Genomic DNA, 18,117 nt, shown 5'->3' on the forward strand with positions numbered 1-18,117 from the left:
CATTACTTCCTTTTGTTCAGGTTTTTTTTTAGAATGGTAACATTTATAGCGGTCATTTCAGTTCCTTCTTGCATAACCTCATTATCTGCTGCAAAACTTTAAGATAATCTTTCTAGCAATTATCTCACTTCAGAGCCCCAAGAATGAAATAGCAATTATTTGGTGAATATTTACTTAAAAGGCCTGTTTGCTTCAATCAAGTGGTATGTATTTAGGAGTATTCAGACATATTCATGGCAAAAGTATGTATTTATATAAATCTAAAAGAACAATTAATAATAAACCTTTATTGTCAAAGTACAACATGTGTACATTGAGATTAGCTGAGCCTCCCCCCGTGCTCTCTCCCCCGAACACACAGTGACAACAAACCCTCCATTCTACCACACCATGTGAACCAACTACACACCACACACCAGCCTCCCAAGTCAATTCTGCATACGTTCACAGAGATTATGTCCCATTTAAAAGCCTAACAGCCCATGGATAAAAGCTATTTTTCATATGCTCACTTATGATAAATGACCAAGAAAATTAATAAATGATACACAGATGATAAGATATTCTGAATATAGAAGTGACCATGGAGAATACAAAGCAATTGTAATGGAAATAAAATATAGTTTTGGATGTGGGTGAAGAGGTACCTCAACAAGGTACCTGCATCATAATCGATATTTTTTTTAAAGTGATGAAATTATTTCAGAAGAACTGTTACTTTAAGATTGTTTCCCCCCTTTTGTAAGGTTTTATAGTGTGTAGCTAGATTATGGATTTATACATTGTATATAAATCTACCTGGGCATTTTCAAAATTAAGCCTATTTGAGTTGCATATAATATTTGTATTAAAGCTGACAATAGGTATAGAATATTTTAAAAAGATGTTGAGACTCTAGAAAGAGTACAGAGAAGAGCAAGAAAGATGACCAGGGGACTGGAGGCTAAAACACATAATGAACGGTTGCTGGAATTGGGTATATCTAGTCTAATGAAGATAATAATAACAACAACAAGAAGAAGAACAACAACCAATAATAATAAAAGTTGGAAGGGACTTTGAGGTCATCTAGTCTAACCCCCTGCTCAGGCAGGAAACCCTATACCCGTGGTGACGAACTTATGGCACGCGTGCCACAGGTGGCACGCAGAGCCCTCTCTGTGGGCATACGCGCCGTCGCCCCAGTCCTGGGCCTTCAGCTGGGTTTTATAAAACCTTTTCGCTTTAGGCCTCCGCCGTGTGCAAAAAAAAAAGGTTCAATCAGTCAATCAATTTCAACTTCTCGCAGGAAAAAGATCTCGCAAAGTTGGAATTGATTGATTGAACTTTTTAGTCCCACCCAGTCTGCCGTTACCACCGCAGCCACGCCCACCCAATTGGCCACATCCAGCCAATGGGCCACGCCCACCCGACACCCGATGATACATAAGTGGGTTTTGGGTTGCAGTTTGGGCACTCAGTCTCTAAAAGGTTTGCCATCACTGTCTCTTCTTAAAAACTTCCAGTGTTGGAGCATTCACCGCTTCTGGAGGCAGGTTGTTCCATTGGTTAATTGTTCTAACTGTCAGGAAGTTTCTCCTTAGTTGTCGGTTGCTTCTCTCTTTGGTTAGTTTCCATCCGTTGCTTCTTGTCCTGCCTTCGGGTGCTTTGGAGAATAGCTTGACTCCCTCTTCTTTCTGGCAGCCCCTGAGATATTGAAACACTGCTATCATGTCCCCTCTCGCCCTTCTCTTCATTAGACTAGACCAGGGGTGTCAAACTCAATTTCATTGAGGGCCGCATCAGCATTGTGGTTGCCCTCGGGGGGCTGGGTGGGCGCGGCTGGAGTGCGTATGGCCTACTGGGTGGGCATGGCCAGCTCTACATCATTGGCATCAAGGGTGCCTATGGGGGCCTGGGCAGGAGTGGGACAGATCTGGGGGTCTCTGGCAGAAGGAGGGTCTCTGGGCCAGGGCCAAGGCAGTGGGGGCCGTTCCCTCACTGTTTCCAGGATGGCTTCAGGGGCCACATGAAACCACTTCGCGGGCCGGATCTGGCCCCCGGGCCTTGTGTTTGACATGTCTGGACTAGACATACCCAATTCCAGCAAATGTTTATGTGTTTTAGCCTCCAGTCCTCTAATCATCTTTGTTGCTCTTATCTGCACTCTTTCTAGAGTCTGAAATGGTATAGGGTTTCCTGCCTGAACAGAGGGTTGGACTAGAAGACCTCCAAGGTCCCTTCCAATTCTATTATTCTATTCTATTCTAAATCATGAGCTCCCAATTGAGAAGTACTGCATACCGTGGCGTAGACTGATGTTAGGCCTCTAAAGACAAACAAAATTGTGAATTTCATAAAGGATAACGTTAAGATTATTAACGTATTATTTTTTTCTTTCTATGCTCCTCTTCATTTATTTTATTTATTAGACTTTTATCCAGCATACTTTATAAGTAACTGAAGGTGGTGAATATACATAATACTTCTTTCTCCTCCCATTTTCAACAGCAACCCTGCGAGGTGGGTTGGGCTGAGAGAGAGAGACTCTGATCCAGAGTCACCTACCTGGTTTTCATTCCTAAGGTGGGACTAGAACTCCTAGTTGAATGAATGAACCTTTATTATCAAAGTACAACATGTGTACAGTGAGATTGGCTGAGCTTCCCTTCGTGTCTAGTCTTCTGATTTCTAGGCTGACACCTTAACCACTATGCAAAAATAGACCTTCCTCCTCTATTTCAAATTTGGAGTTACTTAAGCATTATGATTTCATTGTTATTAAGAGCTTTTCCAGTACAAAAGAAGAATGGACATTTTGATAAATTGATCATCTGCAGATCTATGGGAAACTGTTTTGATTCCGATAATAACACACAATTTAAAGTTGCTGATTGACTGCACAATTTTGCTTTTGTTTAAAGCTTTCAGGGCAAGGTTGAAATTCATTCAAGGTTAGTATAAGCTTTATTAAGATAACCTCTAAGAAAGGACTTCTGTCTGATTTGTTTGAGAGATGAGGTCTTGAACTTCTTTAAGAGGAGCTTGTTAAAAGGTTGGAAAGAAGAAATGAGAAAAACATTCATATTTAGGGGGGCGGGGAAGGAAGGCCTTTTGGGGACTCTGTTTAGATCTGTGATTGATTTGATTCTGGAGATGACATTGCAGAGGATCAAGTGCAGGAAAAACAAAAGAATCTGAAATGCAAAGGTGAAAACAGTCGATACATGTCTTTCCGGTGACTTGATGAGGCTAGCTAGTGGATTGCCAGGAATCTCTCATTGGTTCTTCCTTTCCCATTTGTGGTTGTAAGCTTTTGCCAAAAAGTATCTGAGAATTCAAACATTCTGGTTGACAGTGGGTTCTGCCTACCCAAGCATATTAGAGGGCCTTCTCCCCCCCCCCACCATTCCAGAGGGATATTTGAGTTTCCTCATTCGGCTGTGCTAGAGGCCCACCCTCCTAGTGCAGCTGGGAGGGCAGTGTCATTTGTGGATTACAGTTAAGTAATGTGGGTTTTCACATTCTCCCCTGTTAGTCTTATTTGAAAGATATTTATGTTGGCTTGGTTAGCAAGAAAATAAAACAAAGCACATTTTCTGGAACCTTTTGGTTTCTTTTTCATCTCTGTGCATATGTACCGGGAAATATTTTTAAATAGGGGACAGTCAGAATCCACTCAACATTTCTCAATCTATACATAACTTTCAGGGATCAATCCTGACCTAGATCTACAAAACAGTAAATGGGTTGTAAGCCAATGTTGCAGCAAAGTCAGCTTAACTTAGTTTCTTTTGTATTCTGTATTTTAAGATGAAGTGAACCGCACGAACAAAAGAATTTATTTTAAAGATCCTGCCCTGTCCTGTCAAAAATCTGGAAGAAAAAAAAATCTATTAAAAATGCCATTTCATGATTCTATATGCCTTTTGTTCCTATATACCTTTTTGCTTTTATTAATACTCCTTTTGCTGTTTATTAATCAAGACATTACAGAGACTCAGCTGTGTAAGTACTTAAGAGCTCTTGTTCTGTCTGATGTGATATTATAATGCAGGGTATGACAGAGAATTGGCCATTTAACAAAAATGCCTTTCATGTCATAGCCAGAGGATCACAATTCTAGCGCGCCTGGCAATAGACACAAATGAGAAGTTGTCTGAAAATGTAGATCATATTTTTATAGAATTTGCATGGTGAAAAATGTATAATGGTAAATGAAGGCAAATAAAGAGACATATTTCTTAATCTACACATAGTTTTTTTAAGTAATGAGACTTAAATGGAGTAATGTGATTTGCAGTATATATTATTCTGCATTTGTACAATAAGACCTATATTGTATATGTAGATATATCTGTCCTTAATGGTAAAGTATTTTAGAATTACATATACAGATGGTCCTTGAACCATTTGGTTGCTCCCCATTCCAAGTTACAGTCGTGCTGAACAAATGGTTAGAATTGGTCCTTCTGGTCATCCCAACACCTCTGCAATTGTGTGATGGTAATCTGAGTGCTTGGCAACCCATTCACACTTACACCCAGTTGACAAGCACCCTTTGATCATGTGTTTTCCATTTGAAACATTTCCTGCTGGCTTCCCCAGAAAGTCAGTGGGGAAGCTGACAGGGAAGGTCGCATGTCACTGGCATAAGTCTCCACCAACCATGCATCTTCCCCCACCTCTATGCATTTATGCCATGCTGGCCACTCACACAACCTCCCCAACTCTCCTTGTGCAGGGTTGCACACCTCTTTACACTCTTGTGTGCTATTACTCACCTCAGCAGCCCCTCTTCTCAACCCTCTTCCACTCCTTTGTGCACTCCCTTGTTTTCTCCCCCACCTGGCACTAGCTATTTACCCGCCTGTGGGCCTGGGATTTGAAACTTTCTGCTGGCTTCCCCACTGAGTATGGTTGTGGAAAACTGGCGAAAGGTTTTTTCACTTAATGACCATGGGATTCAGTTAACAATAGCAACTGGGAGTGCAGGGATTACCATCTCTAAACAATGGCAATTCTTTACAACCGCATCACTTAGTGACAGAAATTCTAGTCCCAATTGCAGTCATTAAATTAAGGGCTACCTGTATAAATAAGCACATCCATTCCCCTCTCTTCATTCCAGGTAACTGGCAGGAGTTAAAAATGAGGGTTATTTTTCCCCCCAATATATTCTTGGTTTGTCTTGATAAATGAAATAAAATAAGTCCTGTCACCAAACAAACCAGAAAAAGAATTCAGGCCCAGGGTTTGAATCTGATTCTAATTAAAATATTCCATTGGATTAAAATCTTTTACTGGATTAAAATCTTTCACTGGATTATATTAAATCAACATGTCTGATTTGCAAGGATCGCAGAAAAAATGGCATTTACAAATATAGTACCTCTCTCTCAAAAAGAAAAGTCTCCCTACCATCGATTACAACATCCCCCCAGAGCATAGTGACCTTGGAATAGTCTTAGTCTTAGTGTATACAATAGCTTATTGTTTCTAATTTTTTCATCCAAAACGCTTGTAAGATGATGCTTTTGCGAACTGTCTTTGCTGGCTGTTCTGCATAATAACTATTTTCTTTCATGGAAAAGACCAAGAAGTAATAATTTATGTCTTTTAAAAGAGCTCAGTTTTCATTAAAAGGAATCACATTTTTCCCTATGCTTAACCTCCAATGATTAGCTGCATTTCATTAAAATAGTGGCACTGTTGTTCCTTGTTGTTCCCTTTTTCCTTTGCACAAATGTCTCTCAGTTTATCTGCCTGAAGTTTGGCATGGATTTTCTTCATGCCATGGAGCATTTTTGCTGTAGATTTCCAGCACAATCTGCCTCAAACCAAGATGGACACTTTAAAAGTATGTATCAGTGTTGAAAATTTCTGTGGCACATTTTATCTTTTCACAGTAAGTCTTACAATTCTGCAAATGTCTCAATTTTGATTAAAAAAATACATACAAGCATTAGTCATTTATCCATTTATGTTTTTTTCCATGCTAAACAATGCAAGAACAGAGCTCAGTTTTTCCAAATCGCACTCTGGCACTGAAAACTAGTTGCAGTGGACACTTGTGTACTAATCAGCTGTGGGGTGGGAGCCCAGAGTCAAAACCTGACTCTCCAACCTGACATTCTAATGTTTAGTAATGAAGAATAGCTGAGATCCATAGTTACATAGCAGTCATGAGCGTGAGTCCTCTAAAATATATTTTGTGCCTTGCAATTACGTTTTGTCAGTTTTGGTTAATAATAAATAAAATGTGAAATGCTAATGTATAGCTAGTCCTTGTTTAGCGATCACAGTTGGACCATCAACTTGTTTGTTAAGAAGTCATTAAGTTAAATGTGAATACGCTTACAATCTTACTTACTGTTAGGTTGTTTTAAATTCAGGACATAGCACAGAAGTGTTGCTTGAGCAGGGTCTGTAAGATTGTCTGGGACACTACACATCCTCTTCACGACCTGTTTTCCCTGTTACCTTCCTGGAGAAGGCTTTGTGGTATCTGAAGCAGAACATCCAGATTCAGCTATAGTTTCATACCATACAGCATTAATCTTGTGAACTCTCAAGCTTTCTCCTTCCGTTATATATTCAAGATGGACAGTATTTAATATTTATTTGTTATGTGTATGTAGGGGTGTGGGTCTATACATATGTTGTATATAGTATGGTTAGGTGTGTGTCATGTATGTGTTCCACTTTGAGAGCGGGCAACTAAATTTCATTTTTGATGTGTGCCGTTGTGCCCACAGTAAAAAAATGACAATAAAGGTTATCTTATCTCATCTCATCTCATCTCATCAAATCTCATCTCATCTCATCTTATTAACTTAGTTCTCCTGTGCTAGTTGACTTGAAAATGACATGACAGGAATTATAAGAATACACTCCCCTTGGCAGAAAAAGAGTAAATTAGAGATCCTACATGGAGAGCAAATTTTGTTTCCTCATCAGCCAATTCCTGATGTGCATGACCATAATAATTTTAAAGAGTTGCCCAGTAATCCTCCGTCTATGGTTGCAAATGGTGTTGAAAAATCAATATTATTCTGGACAAAACTTGGCATGTTTTCTTTCAAAATATTGTTCTAGGCTTGGTTTAAAAGGCAAAAGTGAAATCTTCCTCTTTCCCAGAAACTCTGCTGCTAAAGAACAAATATAACTGCCAAGCAAATTATGCTCCAAAAAACCAAAAGGCCTTCTGTAGAAATTAAAACCTGATTTTGAGGATATAGCTTATTTGGATGGGCAGTCAGACATCTGGGAATCACTTTGCAGAGAACTTTTGGATGAAACTCTTTAAATTTCTGATTTTGCTTAAATTTGAGGAATACTTAAAAATGCTTAAAAATACTGTATATTTGCAAAGATATTGTTTTTGATAAATATACAGATATACACACATACAGTACACATGTATGCACACATACACATCAATGTGTATACACATATAAAGTCATTCTTTTCCTACTGATCATCATTTAAACATCTGTTTTAATGGAGAGGGTTATCAAAACATTCTGTGTTTTAACTGAAGAATTGTTATAGTATTTGCTGCAGTTAAATATTTGAAATTGTGTTATTTAAACTAGATGTGTTTGTGATTTAATGCTAAATATTACTGTTTGCTTTATAGTCATCCTTGCAAAGACACTATTTTAGAAAAGTAGCCAGCTAAAGTAAAACACAAGACATTTTAAGCAGGGATGTATCTGTTAAAATGTACTAATAACATTTTTAGACCACTCCAATCTATTATAGCTTTGGAGTTTACAAAATGCACAACAGAAAACGTACAAAACCTAAAAAAGTGTCTGGAGAAACATCAGCCAAAAACCAAAACACCATGCAGAGGTGAAGTCAGAACTTTTTTTTTTTAGGATTGATGGATAAACATAAAAAAGCCATGAAAGATTATTTCAGTATATGGTTATTGCTGCAAGATTACTAAAAATGCAAAAAGATGGAAAGATTTACCCTCTATGGAGTAATGGTTGGTGAAATTGACAGAACTTGATAAGATGGACAAACTGACTTGTTTGATTAGAGAAAGGACAATATATACACTTACTGGTAACTGGAAAAGCTTTACAGACTTTTTGCATAAATATGAAAAAATGAACTTGTGATTTATGGTTTTGATGATTGGACAGATTATAGAAAGAAGAGAGAGAGCGAGCATTTTGGTAACAGATTTGTTCTTTGTTCCCTTTTGCTCCTCTGAACTTAACCCCCTTAATTCTGCCTTAATTAAAGTTATTACATATTTGGCACCTGTATTGAAATAATTACAGTAGACTGCAAATAATTTCCAGTTTAAGTGATTAATATTTTCAGAATAATTGTTCTTAAAGCCAGTATGCAGTTCACTTATTGGCATGCTGAAGATGACGTACTGGGTGTTTCCAATCAATAATATAAAAGGCATTGCATTGCATTGCATTGCATTATAGTAGGAAATTAAATGGCAATTACAGTGAAATTCAGTTCTATTGTGTGATTTACTATTCATGGTAAATCCTGTTAGTCATGGTCCTTCTAAAATAATTGATTTTCTTAGATAAACAGAATTGTGTGTGTGTGTGTGTGTGTGTGTGTACATGCAAACATGCATATATGTGTATGTGTTTACACACACACACACACACACACACACACACACACACACACACACATTTGAATAGCATTCCAAATGACCTTTCATTTAGTTTTTTGCCTTGCTGGTGTCTATGGATGGAAAATGAGTAGGAAACAAGAGTATTAAAATGTTGAAAATATTGATTACAGTACTTAAGTGCATTATATAAAATTACAAAAATTATAAAATAGTAATTTTTAATTGTATAATTTCCATTGACATTATTATATATATTATTATAGTAATCACTTAAAGTAGGGGTTCTTGCAGATGGCGGGCTGGCACAAACACGTGTGCACAAGTCAACTTGCACAAGCGGCAGCCCGGCTCAACTTGTGCAAGTCAAGCTGCGTGTGCATACGTGTGCGTATCACCTGCCACTTGTGCAAATTGAGCTGGGCACAGATGCACACACGCCGGCCTACCACTCGCGCAGCCTGCTTCCCCTCTCCCCCCACCAAACTGCAAACGTTGGGGACCGCTGACTTAAAGTATATATAAACATGTATATGTATGCATCTATCTATATATACAGATTCTGCTACTTTTTTCCATTTCAGTCCAGAGAGGTTTTCAGATGTCCCTATGGTGACAGATACAGAACAACAAAAACCCAATGGAAGTTATTGATATTGCTATATTCTTAAAAGATTTATGGTAGTGTCTGTTAATTTTGGAGAGCTTCCACAGAATATTTTGTTTCATTTACATATTGTTACTTTATATCAAGTGGAGGAGCATGCAAATTCTATTTAGAATTTTTTTTTTAATTCCATTTATATCCTGCCCTTCTCCGAAGCAAGTTATGACGTTAATTTCATCATTTTAAACAGTGTATTCTAAGTGTAAACATTCTTCAAAAATTCGAACTGTCTGATTCACTGGTTGAGCAAGAAAATTTAATTTAGCAGCTATGGATTCTAAAGAATCTATGAAGTAAAGCAAACTGTCAGTCCCACTAGGTCAGATGTGTTAAACTCACGACGTCACGTGACATTGCACAATGTATCGGGACAGTTTTGCCCTTGCCGGCAATGGGGTGGGTGTGGTTTCTGGATGACGCATCCGGCCCATGGGCCAGCGGTTTGACACCCCTGCACTAGGTAGACCAGACCAGGAAATGAACTCCAGAAGAAGATATAACACTATTTTTATTGAGATTTGAGTATAATCTAATATTGCAAGTCTGATTGTTCTATATGTCTTCCTCCTTATAGTTCAGTGAATTAGGGAGACATCTCTGTCTGTGCTGCTTCCAGAAAATCTGGACTTAAAAAAATTTCACCTTGGCAATAAAGCTTGTATACAGTATCTCTGTCAAGGTCATCTTTCTTACTTACTCTCTACAATAGAATTTTATCCTGACCTAGAATATACAGTATTTGTAGAAAGGATTTTATCAGATTATTCTATAGATAAACTGACTAAAAAGGCAGCCCTATTATATAAATAATTTGCAACACTTTGGGACTACTCTAGACATGATTTTGATTTCCTGATGTTTTCTGTTTCTTGGAATTGAGGTGATTTATTTTTATCTTTATTAGAAACTCAGGGGAATATGAAACTTCTTTTGCATTACTTGTTGGCACAGGAAAGTACGTTTGCCTCATCCCATTTCTCCTGAACTCAAGCTAGTCATTACTCTTTCCCCAACCAGACTTTCAGTTTCCTCTTCCTGTCTCTCTTTGTAAGCCATGTTTAGGATTTACTGTTTCATCCTTGCAATAAATTTCTCCTAGCAATATGCTAGCAGTTTTTGGGGAAAGCGCCTGGTTGCAAATATGCCGATTTCTTATCATTTCAGCTACTCACAGTGGCTTTTAGATGAAACAATAGGATGATAGTAAAGGAAGCAGGGATCTAAGATTTCCTCTTCGGCACAATTAGACCCTATAGGTTAATAAATGATTAATGGGTTTCTAAGCACTATTCTATATAGGAGCATGAATGAAAGACTGAAATAGAACAAAAATACAGTGCAAGTGCGAATTCACACACTCATCCTAAATTTGCATTCCTGCTTATTGAAACCATGTCCATGACTAGAATTTCCTTTTCTTGTTGAAAATACATATGGTCTACTGTAGATTCAGCTGGTTTACATAGAACGTAGAATCATTTGGCTAGAAGGAACCTCTGAGGTCTTCTAGTCTATTCCCCTGTCAAGGAAGGAGGCCTTATACTAACTTTGTCCTGAAGTTTGAATGGAAACCAGTCAGAGATTGGAAGTTGCAGCTGAATTTTGTAGCATTTGGGGGATTTCTTTGAACTTGTATAAAGGTAGCTATAATGTAGGGACCTTGGGTGTCATCTAGTCCAACCCCCTGCTAAGACAGGAAACCCTAGGAGATTCTAAGTCTCTTCTTCTGTTTCCTTTCCATCTAAGGGTTGTCTTGTTTCTTGTCTCATCCTTCCTCCTCCTTGGAATATGCTCCCTCCTTCCCAGGAAACTGATGCTTCACTGCAGTCTATCATACCACCTGCCCCTTTGTGGGCACCATCCATCACATCACCTTTATGCAACATACTTGGATAGTGGATTCTAATTTTTGTTCCCTGGAGTACAAGATTGTTTCAAAGTCTGAAACTATTATCTGATCTAAGTGAAAGAATGGTATTGAAATAATATTAATTTAATCTCATTTTAAACTATTTCCTCTTTTTGTGGAATAAAGCCTTCTGCATAACATTTAAAAAGATTGTTTTTATCACAACGGAAGTCACTTGGCTTTGCTCTGTGGAAATAATTGCTTTGTGTAGCTGACTTTTGAAGCTATGGACTGCACTGCATCCTGAAAAGTTACCTTCTCCCAATATACTTGCAAATGTAACTCTGTCTAAAGACACATATACACATGCATAGTTTGTGCTTTCATTTTTGTGCACAAGTACGGGAGACTGGATTGGAGGGAAAATAAGGATTCTTACTTTTGAGATACTCAAAGTTTTAAAAAAAACCAATTCAGATCACCAGACAGGAAAATATTATTGTTTATTAACCAAGAATTATACAGCCAAAGTTTTTCTGAATTAGGAATTAGGTAGATCATTTACTGAGGATGAATATTCTAAGAACATTTCTTAATAGAAAAAAAGCAATATCTTGTTTTTAGTCAAATTATTTGTTAACGGTCCTTGAAGTATATTTTACAAACTAATAAATCAGCCATAATGTTTGTTTCCATGATAGCTATCACCATTATCATTCATACTTTTTTCCTGTCTAATCTCTAATGCTTTCTAGAAGGAGTAATTTCAAGCAATTCTATTTATTCATTGGCTATCTAAATCTTTTAACTCTTCTCAGTTGGGCATGTTTATTATTTATTTGCTCACTGGATTTGTACACTATTTTTAAAATATAGAGTACTTATGTACTCACTATTAACTTGCATGAGGACCTGAAAATAGTTGAGTTCAATGAAGTGTAGGGGAAATCCAGGAGTTTATGAAATAGATTGCAGACATTGGTCAGTTGGAGATGGACATGTAGTTTTAGAGCTTGAGTAATTTCTGTCACTGTTTTAGTGTGTAGAGCTGGAATTGAAGGATAGAAGCAAAGGTGACTGGTAGCTTTTCAGAGTTACTGTGAGCTTCAAATGATAAACTCTGTGTAAACTGTCTGACTTTCATGGAGGAAAAGTTGAGTGAAAGTATGTTTGGTGAGCTGTGTTTTAATGTGGAGAATTTTTATGCATTCATTCTCCAGCAACATACGATATACAAGAAAAAGCTAGCTGCTTTAACATTCAAATCTGTATTGATGATATATACTGTACATGTCAGTGCTTCTGACCAAATGAAACAATATATTTAAATAAAGTGTTACAGTAATTTTATTGCAACTCCAGCAATGAAGTCATTTCTAAAATGTTATTTTTATTGAAAAAGAAGTCATCTAAAAATCCAAAATTATTTTAATTCTGGTTTAACAAAAAATAAAAGATAAAAACCCTGGAAACCAGGATAGTCATTTTGTTTTTATGTGTTTCTTTGACTTTGACTCACATTCTCTGGCTATAGTAAATCAGATTCTGGAGAATGCTAGTTCATGAGATGGCTTTCTAGAATATGCAGCCTTTTCAGTCCCACATGGGGCTCACCACATGGCTGGCAAAATTAATAAGGAATTAAAGTTTACTGTATAAACCTAATCCAGGTGCCCTTTCACAAACCAAAAATCACTAACCTATATTACTTCTTAGTTTATAATACCTAGCCTGTTTGGAAGTATCTTCTCTATTATGTTCAGTTTTAAACTTAGTCTTACTGAAGCTGTTGTAGAAAGGAAAATGTGATTGAAGTCCCTTTGTCACTCTTTTTCTGACCATTTTAGATAGTTTGGTAAACATCTCTAATTCAATTACACACAATTCCAACAAGTTTCTTTGGGGTTTCATTCTTCTCTTTCCCAGGTTTCCAGGTTCCGAGAGGGCAGAAATGACCATGACTGCCAACAAGAATGCCAGTGTCACCAAGAGATCAGGAGGAAATAAGGTATCTCAGGATACTCTAGAGCGGTAAGTGTAAAATGCTCTAGTTGTTCTTGTTTAATGTTGTGTCAGTCAGTGTCCTTTATGTTTGTTTTTATAACTGATGGCTGGATTTCTCTTCCAACAATATCACAATCCTAGCAAAATTACTGCTTTTAAAAGATATTTAAATATGATTTGGTACCAGAGTTTAGGGGCAGTTCTGTCTGTTTTTGGAATCAGTGTAATTTGTCTATCGCAGCTGTTACTTTCTAACGCGGAATTAGGTGCTTCCTCTAGGATTGTACAGCGCATATCTGGCAGGTCAAGATTTGATTTCATTATGTGCTATCAGGTCAATATCAACTCCCAGCTATCACATAGATAGATCTTTTTCCATGATGATTTGTTCCTAATTTGGTCCTTCAGGGCTTCCAACGATGTACTCATTGCCACTGTAACTATCAACTTCTCTTTCTTCTGCTTTTCCCATCATTAAAGCCTTTTCTATAAGCTAAGTCTTCACAGAATGTGTCCGCAGTAGGATAAACTAGTTGCCATGGTAAATACTTGTACTCAGGTACTGAATAGAGGTACCTTAATATTGAAGAGTGAATTCAACCAAGCATATTGTTTACCTGAATATTTTCTTCTCCTCACAGTCAGCAGAAATTAAGACAAAACCTGGCAAACAAGGCAGACATCAAAATGTTGTGAAATTTGCTCATTTATAGTTCTGATGGTTATAATATTAACTGCAACCAGTCGCTGCAATCCTTTATGACTGTTGCAGTATCCTGTGGATACACAACCCACATTTGACTGCTTTGTGATTGGTATGCATTTTTGATCATCGCAGAGGTCTGTGGTCATATGATCACCATATGTGTGCTTCACACTTGATTTCCAACAAGTAGAATTAATTGATAACATGAAAGTAAAATGGAAAGTCATGGTCATATGATGTCCTGCGTAATGTCTGAACAAGGAAGTGATGTAGGCCCATCACGATCACATGATTTTCTGTTTGATGACTAAAGCACTTAGTAACAGAATTGCCAATCCCATTTGTGGTTACTAAGTGAGGATTAACTGTAAATCTTACTTGAAAGGCTTGATGACTCCAAATGCCTTTAAGAATAAGTTATAGGAACTGGACTTAGAGAGTCGGTTAAAAGAAATATGATATGAATATTAAGGTTCAATAACTCAATGTAGTGTTATATGAAAAGCATTCATGAAAACTGTTCCTTACTCTTTAATAATAAAACCAATTAAAAAACTGTTGAGAGGGGAGGAGAAACACAGTTCCAAGGTGTAATTGAAAACTGTGAGAATGGACAGCAAGTAGAGTAAGTGAAATTTATCCATTTCTCCTGACAAGCATCAAATCAGAATTGGGATTGGTAGAGCAATATCTGCTACATGTTGGGGACTTTACAAACAGATATGCCTTGGTGTACTTAGGCCTTTTCATTCATTCCTTCATAAGACTAAATGGCACATTTGATAGAGTCTTGCAACTAACCCTGGACCTCTGATAAGATATAGCAAATGTTTGTGTTACGTACATACATGCTTTTTACAGCTATTTTGAATACCTTAAAATATTATATATGAAGTGGATCTAAAGTTTATTTGAATAGAATAGAATTGAATTGAATTTGAATTTGAATTTGAATTTGAATTTGAATTGAAGGGACGTTGGAGATCTTCTAGTCCAGGCCCCTGCTCAAGCAGGAGAACCTATACCATCTCAGATAGGTGAATGTCCAGTCTCCTCTTAAAAATCTCCGGTGATGGAGTGCCCACGATTTCTGGGGTATATTAAAAGCAGGTGGAATGGCAGAGCTTGGAAATCTGCTTTTGAAGATGCTTCACCAATCAGGGAAAGTCTGATGCTAAAGAAACAATTTGGTAACAGAGGTCAGTACAGGTGAAGCTGTATAGGAAATTGTGAGATTTGTAGGAGGAAAGCACCAAGATAGACAAGTCTATAACTCATTAGGTGCCAAAGTCCTGAGAGTTGGAATCAAGCGCATCTGAAAAACATGAGAATTGGAAAATCTAATCTATATTTATTTAACCGTAGGAATATATTGAATAAACTGCAAATGGTTGATTTTTCACAACACTCTTAGCTGTTTTCCAGACATAGACAGCCTCTTTTAGACTTTAATATTATAATATTAATAAGAACAAGGGAAATGCCTACAGTAAGAAATTTAATTATTCACCAAAATCACTGATATATGATCTCAAAACATCCAATTATATGAAAGTGAATAAGTTTTTGTGTGGCTTTTCAGGCTTTTCCAGAAAGAAATATGAAACTAGAGGCTGGATGTTTGTACCCTGCTTTCTCTATATTGTTTTTATTATTAATATATAAATATATCAATTCTTTTTTTGAAGTAAAATGGAGCAGAGAGCCTGATAAGCATGCAAAGAAAATGTTTGAAAGCACACTGATCCCTTCAGACATCTTGCTTACCCTTGTATGAAAACATCATTTACAAAGCATAATTGCTCAGTTCTCACAGAATATTGTATCAAAACTGAACAAATCATTTTAATAACTTATAAGAAATCCAGTGTTTATCAACTAAGTACATAGAGATAAATTGGAGAAGGGGAAACAATGCATTTTTATATAACGGATAAAACTGAGTGGTAATCAATCACCTCTCATGTAGTGGAGATCCAGGTGTACAAGGCAATAGAAATAGAGCCAAAAAAGTAATTATATCAGTGGCCAAATAAGGAAATTTCCAGTCTTATTATGTGTCAGAATTTGAGACCAAGCTTTGTTTGAAATCTTTCGAGTGGGCCTTTTAACACAATAAATATACTGTGAAGGCAATGCAAGGAACTAAAAATAATCATCTGAAGCTCCTTTGAATCAGCTTCCTTTGAAATGAAAACAGCCAACAGTGTTCATATATCTTCCTCTCTCAATAATTCAGTTTTGGCTTTGAAATTAAATTAAAATCAAGTTTAGAATTACACTACAAAACATAATCAGTGTTCATGGCAGAAAGCTTCATGTCCTTTTAAAGATTGTATTTTTCTTGCCTTTAGCTTGTTTGAAGAGGGATATGGATGTCAATTCCATTAATGATTAGATCTTGTTCAGAGAGATCTTTGTTCCAGTTATGTTGCATCTTTCTTTTCAGATTCAAGATTTTTTAATAAAAAAATTACTGCAGAGGCAACCTTCCTTGGCCCAATACTTGTGGAGGAAAGTCAAGCTTTAAGGTTTACAGAAAGTCAACACAGTTGGGGACATTTGAATTATGGCAGGTGGGGATGGTAAGATGTTTTAGAGCAGGGGTGTCAAACTGCCGGCCCGCGGGCCAGTTTCATCATACCAAAGCTGTGCCCACCCCAAAGCCGTGCCCACCCCAATGCAAAAAGAGTCATGATATGTCGTGACACATATCATTGTTTTAGAGGGCAAGCACCATGACAGAAAAGGCAGTTCTCCTGATGACATTGTTTTATGGAGGGGATCTGGAGCATGCCCACCCTGTTGGCTCTCATGGGTTAAGTAGATTCAGTTAGAGATAAGTGGCCTTGCAAGCAACTTGATCTTGTGCCATGAAGGTCTGTATAGAGAGTAACCACTCCTTGAATTGCACCTGGAAACTGAAGTCTGCTGTTCCCCATCAGACTTTCATAACCTCCAGAACCTTGATGTCATCAAATGAGATATAAAACTGAGTATTTATTTATTCAATTTATATAGCTGCCCATTTTGCCAAACAAGAGACAGTGCACTTCAAAGCAAACCAGTCAATAAAGACCTAAAACCTGTTACAATTATTATTAAAAAGATTAAAACCATAAAAATATAAAAACCAGAGCAAGAACAAAGCAACAGGAGAGGAAGAGATGTTAATTGTTAAGTCGTGGGCTCTGGAGAGCAAGAATGACGACACGAGGCTGGGTACAGAATAACTCATACTTTTATTCTTGCTGAAACTGTACTGAAGGTTGGGCCGCAACCAGCCACAATATATAGTCTAGCCCCTAGGCGGCAGCCAGTAGGTTTGAACCCACGCTTGCCGCCTGGGGCTGACCAATTGCAGGACCTGAGATGGCCTGTCTGGGCTTCTGGAGAGCCGTTAGCTCCTCCAGCAATGCACGTGGTGTAACACCACAAGCCCAATACATAACAATCATAACAGAGCCATCTTCCTACTTCTCCTGTCCCCTGAGATCCCCGGGCCTGCTCACATAACCTGGTCTTAGGGTTGGCCCTGAGACTGAACCTGAAGTAGAGGCCTGGACCTTGATTTCAGCTCTAGCAGTAGTGCTGCCACTCAAAAAGGCCACCTCATGTTGTGTGAGTCTTGAGAACAACATAATTGCCCCCGTGATCCAGCGCTCCCCAGGACTTGCTGCACACCTCTTACCTTCAGGCTCTGCTCTTTTCTCTGTGGACAGGCTCCTGTGCCCTACCTGAGGCAGCTCCGGGTCACACAGGGCCGTCTTTTTTGAAGCAGCTTCAGAAAATGCTCTCTCATGGCTTCTGCAGCCTCCAAAAAGAAAAGCACGCCCCATTCTCTTACGATTTTTGAAGGCTTGGAGGGTCTGGAGGTTACAAGAGAGTACATCTCATTCTCACATAGTCTCTCAGAATTGCATGAGAATAGGGTATGCATTCAAGAATAGTGAATGCTGGCATGTCCTCCCAAATGTTGTCATCTCATTCAGTTAGTTAGAACAATTAATCAGTGGAACAACCTGCCTCCAGAAGCTGTGAATGCTCCAATACTGGAAGTTTTTAAGAAGAGACTGGACAGCCATTTGTCTGAAATGGTATAGGATTTCCTGTCTGAGCAGTGGGTTGAACTAGATGACCTCCAAGGTCCCTTTAGTAGTATTACTATTATTATTATTCCCACACAGCCTCTCAGAATTGCATGAGAATAGGGTATGCTTTCAAGAATAGTGAATACTGGCATGTTCCCCAAAATGTTGTCATTAATGTCAGTGTCCTTACGTTCAATTTCC

The 18,117-nt window shown here is 37.8% G+C and overlaps 1 protein-coding gene across 7 annotated transcripts in view; it reads left to right on the forward strand.

The window, feature by feature from the left end:
- DENND2B (DENN domain containing 2B) overlaps positions 1-18,117 on the forward strand; it is a 154,345-nt gene that overhangs the window by 52,738 nt on the left and 83,490 nt on the right. For all 7 annotated transcript variants that reach the window (XR_014025107.1, XM_081317602.1, XM_081317603.1 and 4 more), the window contains one exon: positions 13,042-13,146. Coding sequence is in view for 6 of the 7 variants with exons in the window: in XM_081317602.1 (XP_081173728.1) it covers positions 13,067-13,146 (80 nt within the window). In the remaining variant the exon portion in view is untranslated. The remainder of the gene's footprint in view (positions 1-13,041; positions 13,147-18,117) is intronic.

The sequence above is a fragment of the Vipera berus genome, assembly GCF_964194415.1.
Source record: "Vipera berus genome assembly, chromosome: 1".
Classification (NCBI taxonomy): domain Eukaryota; kingdom Metazoa; phylum Chordata; class Lepidosauria; order Squamata; family Viperidae; genus Vipera; species Vipera berus.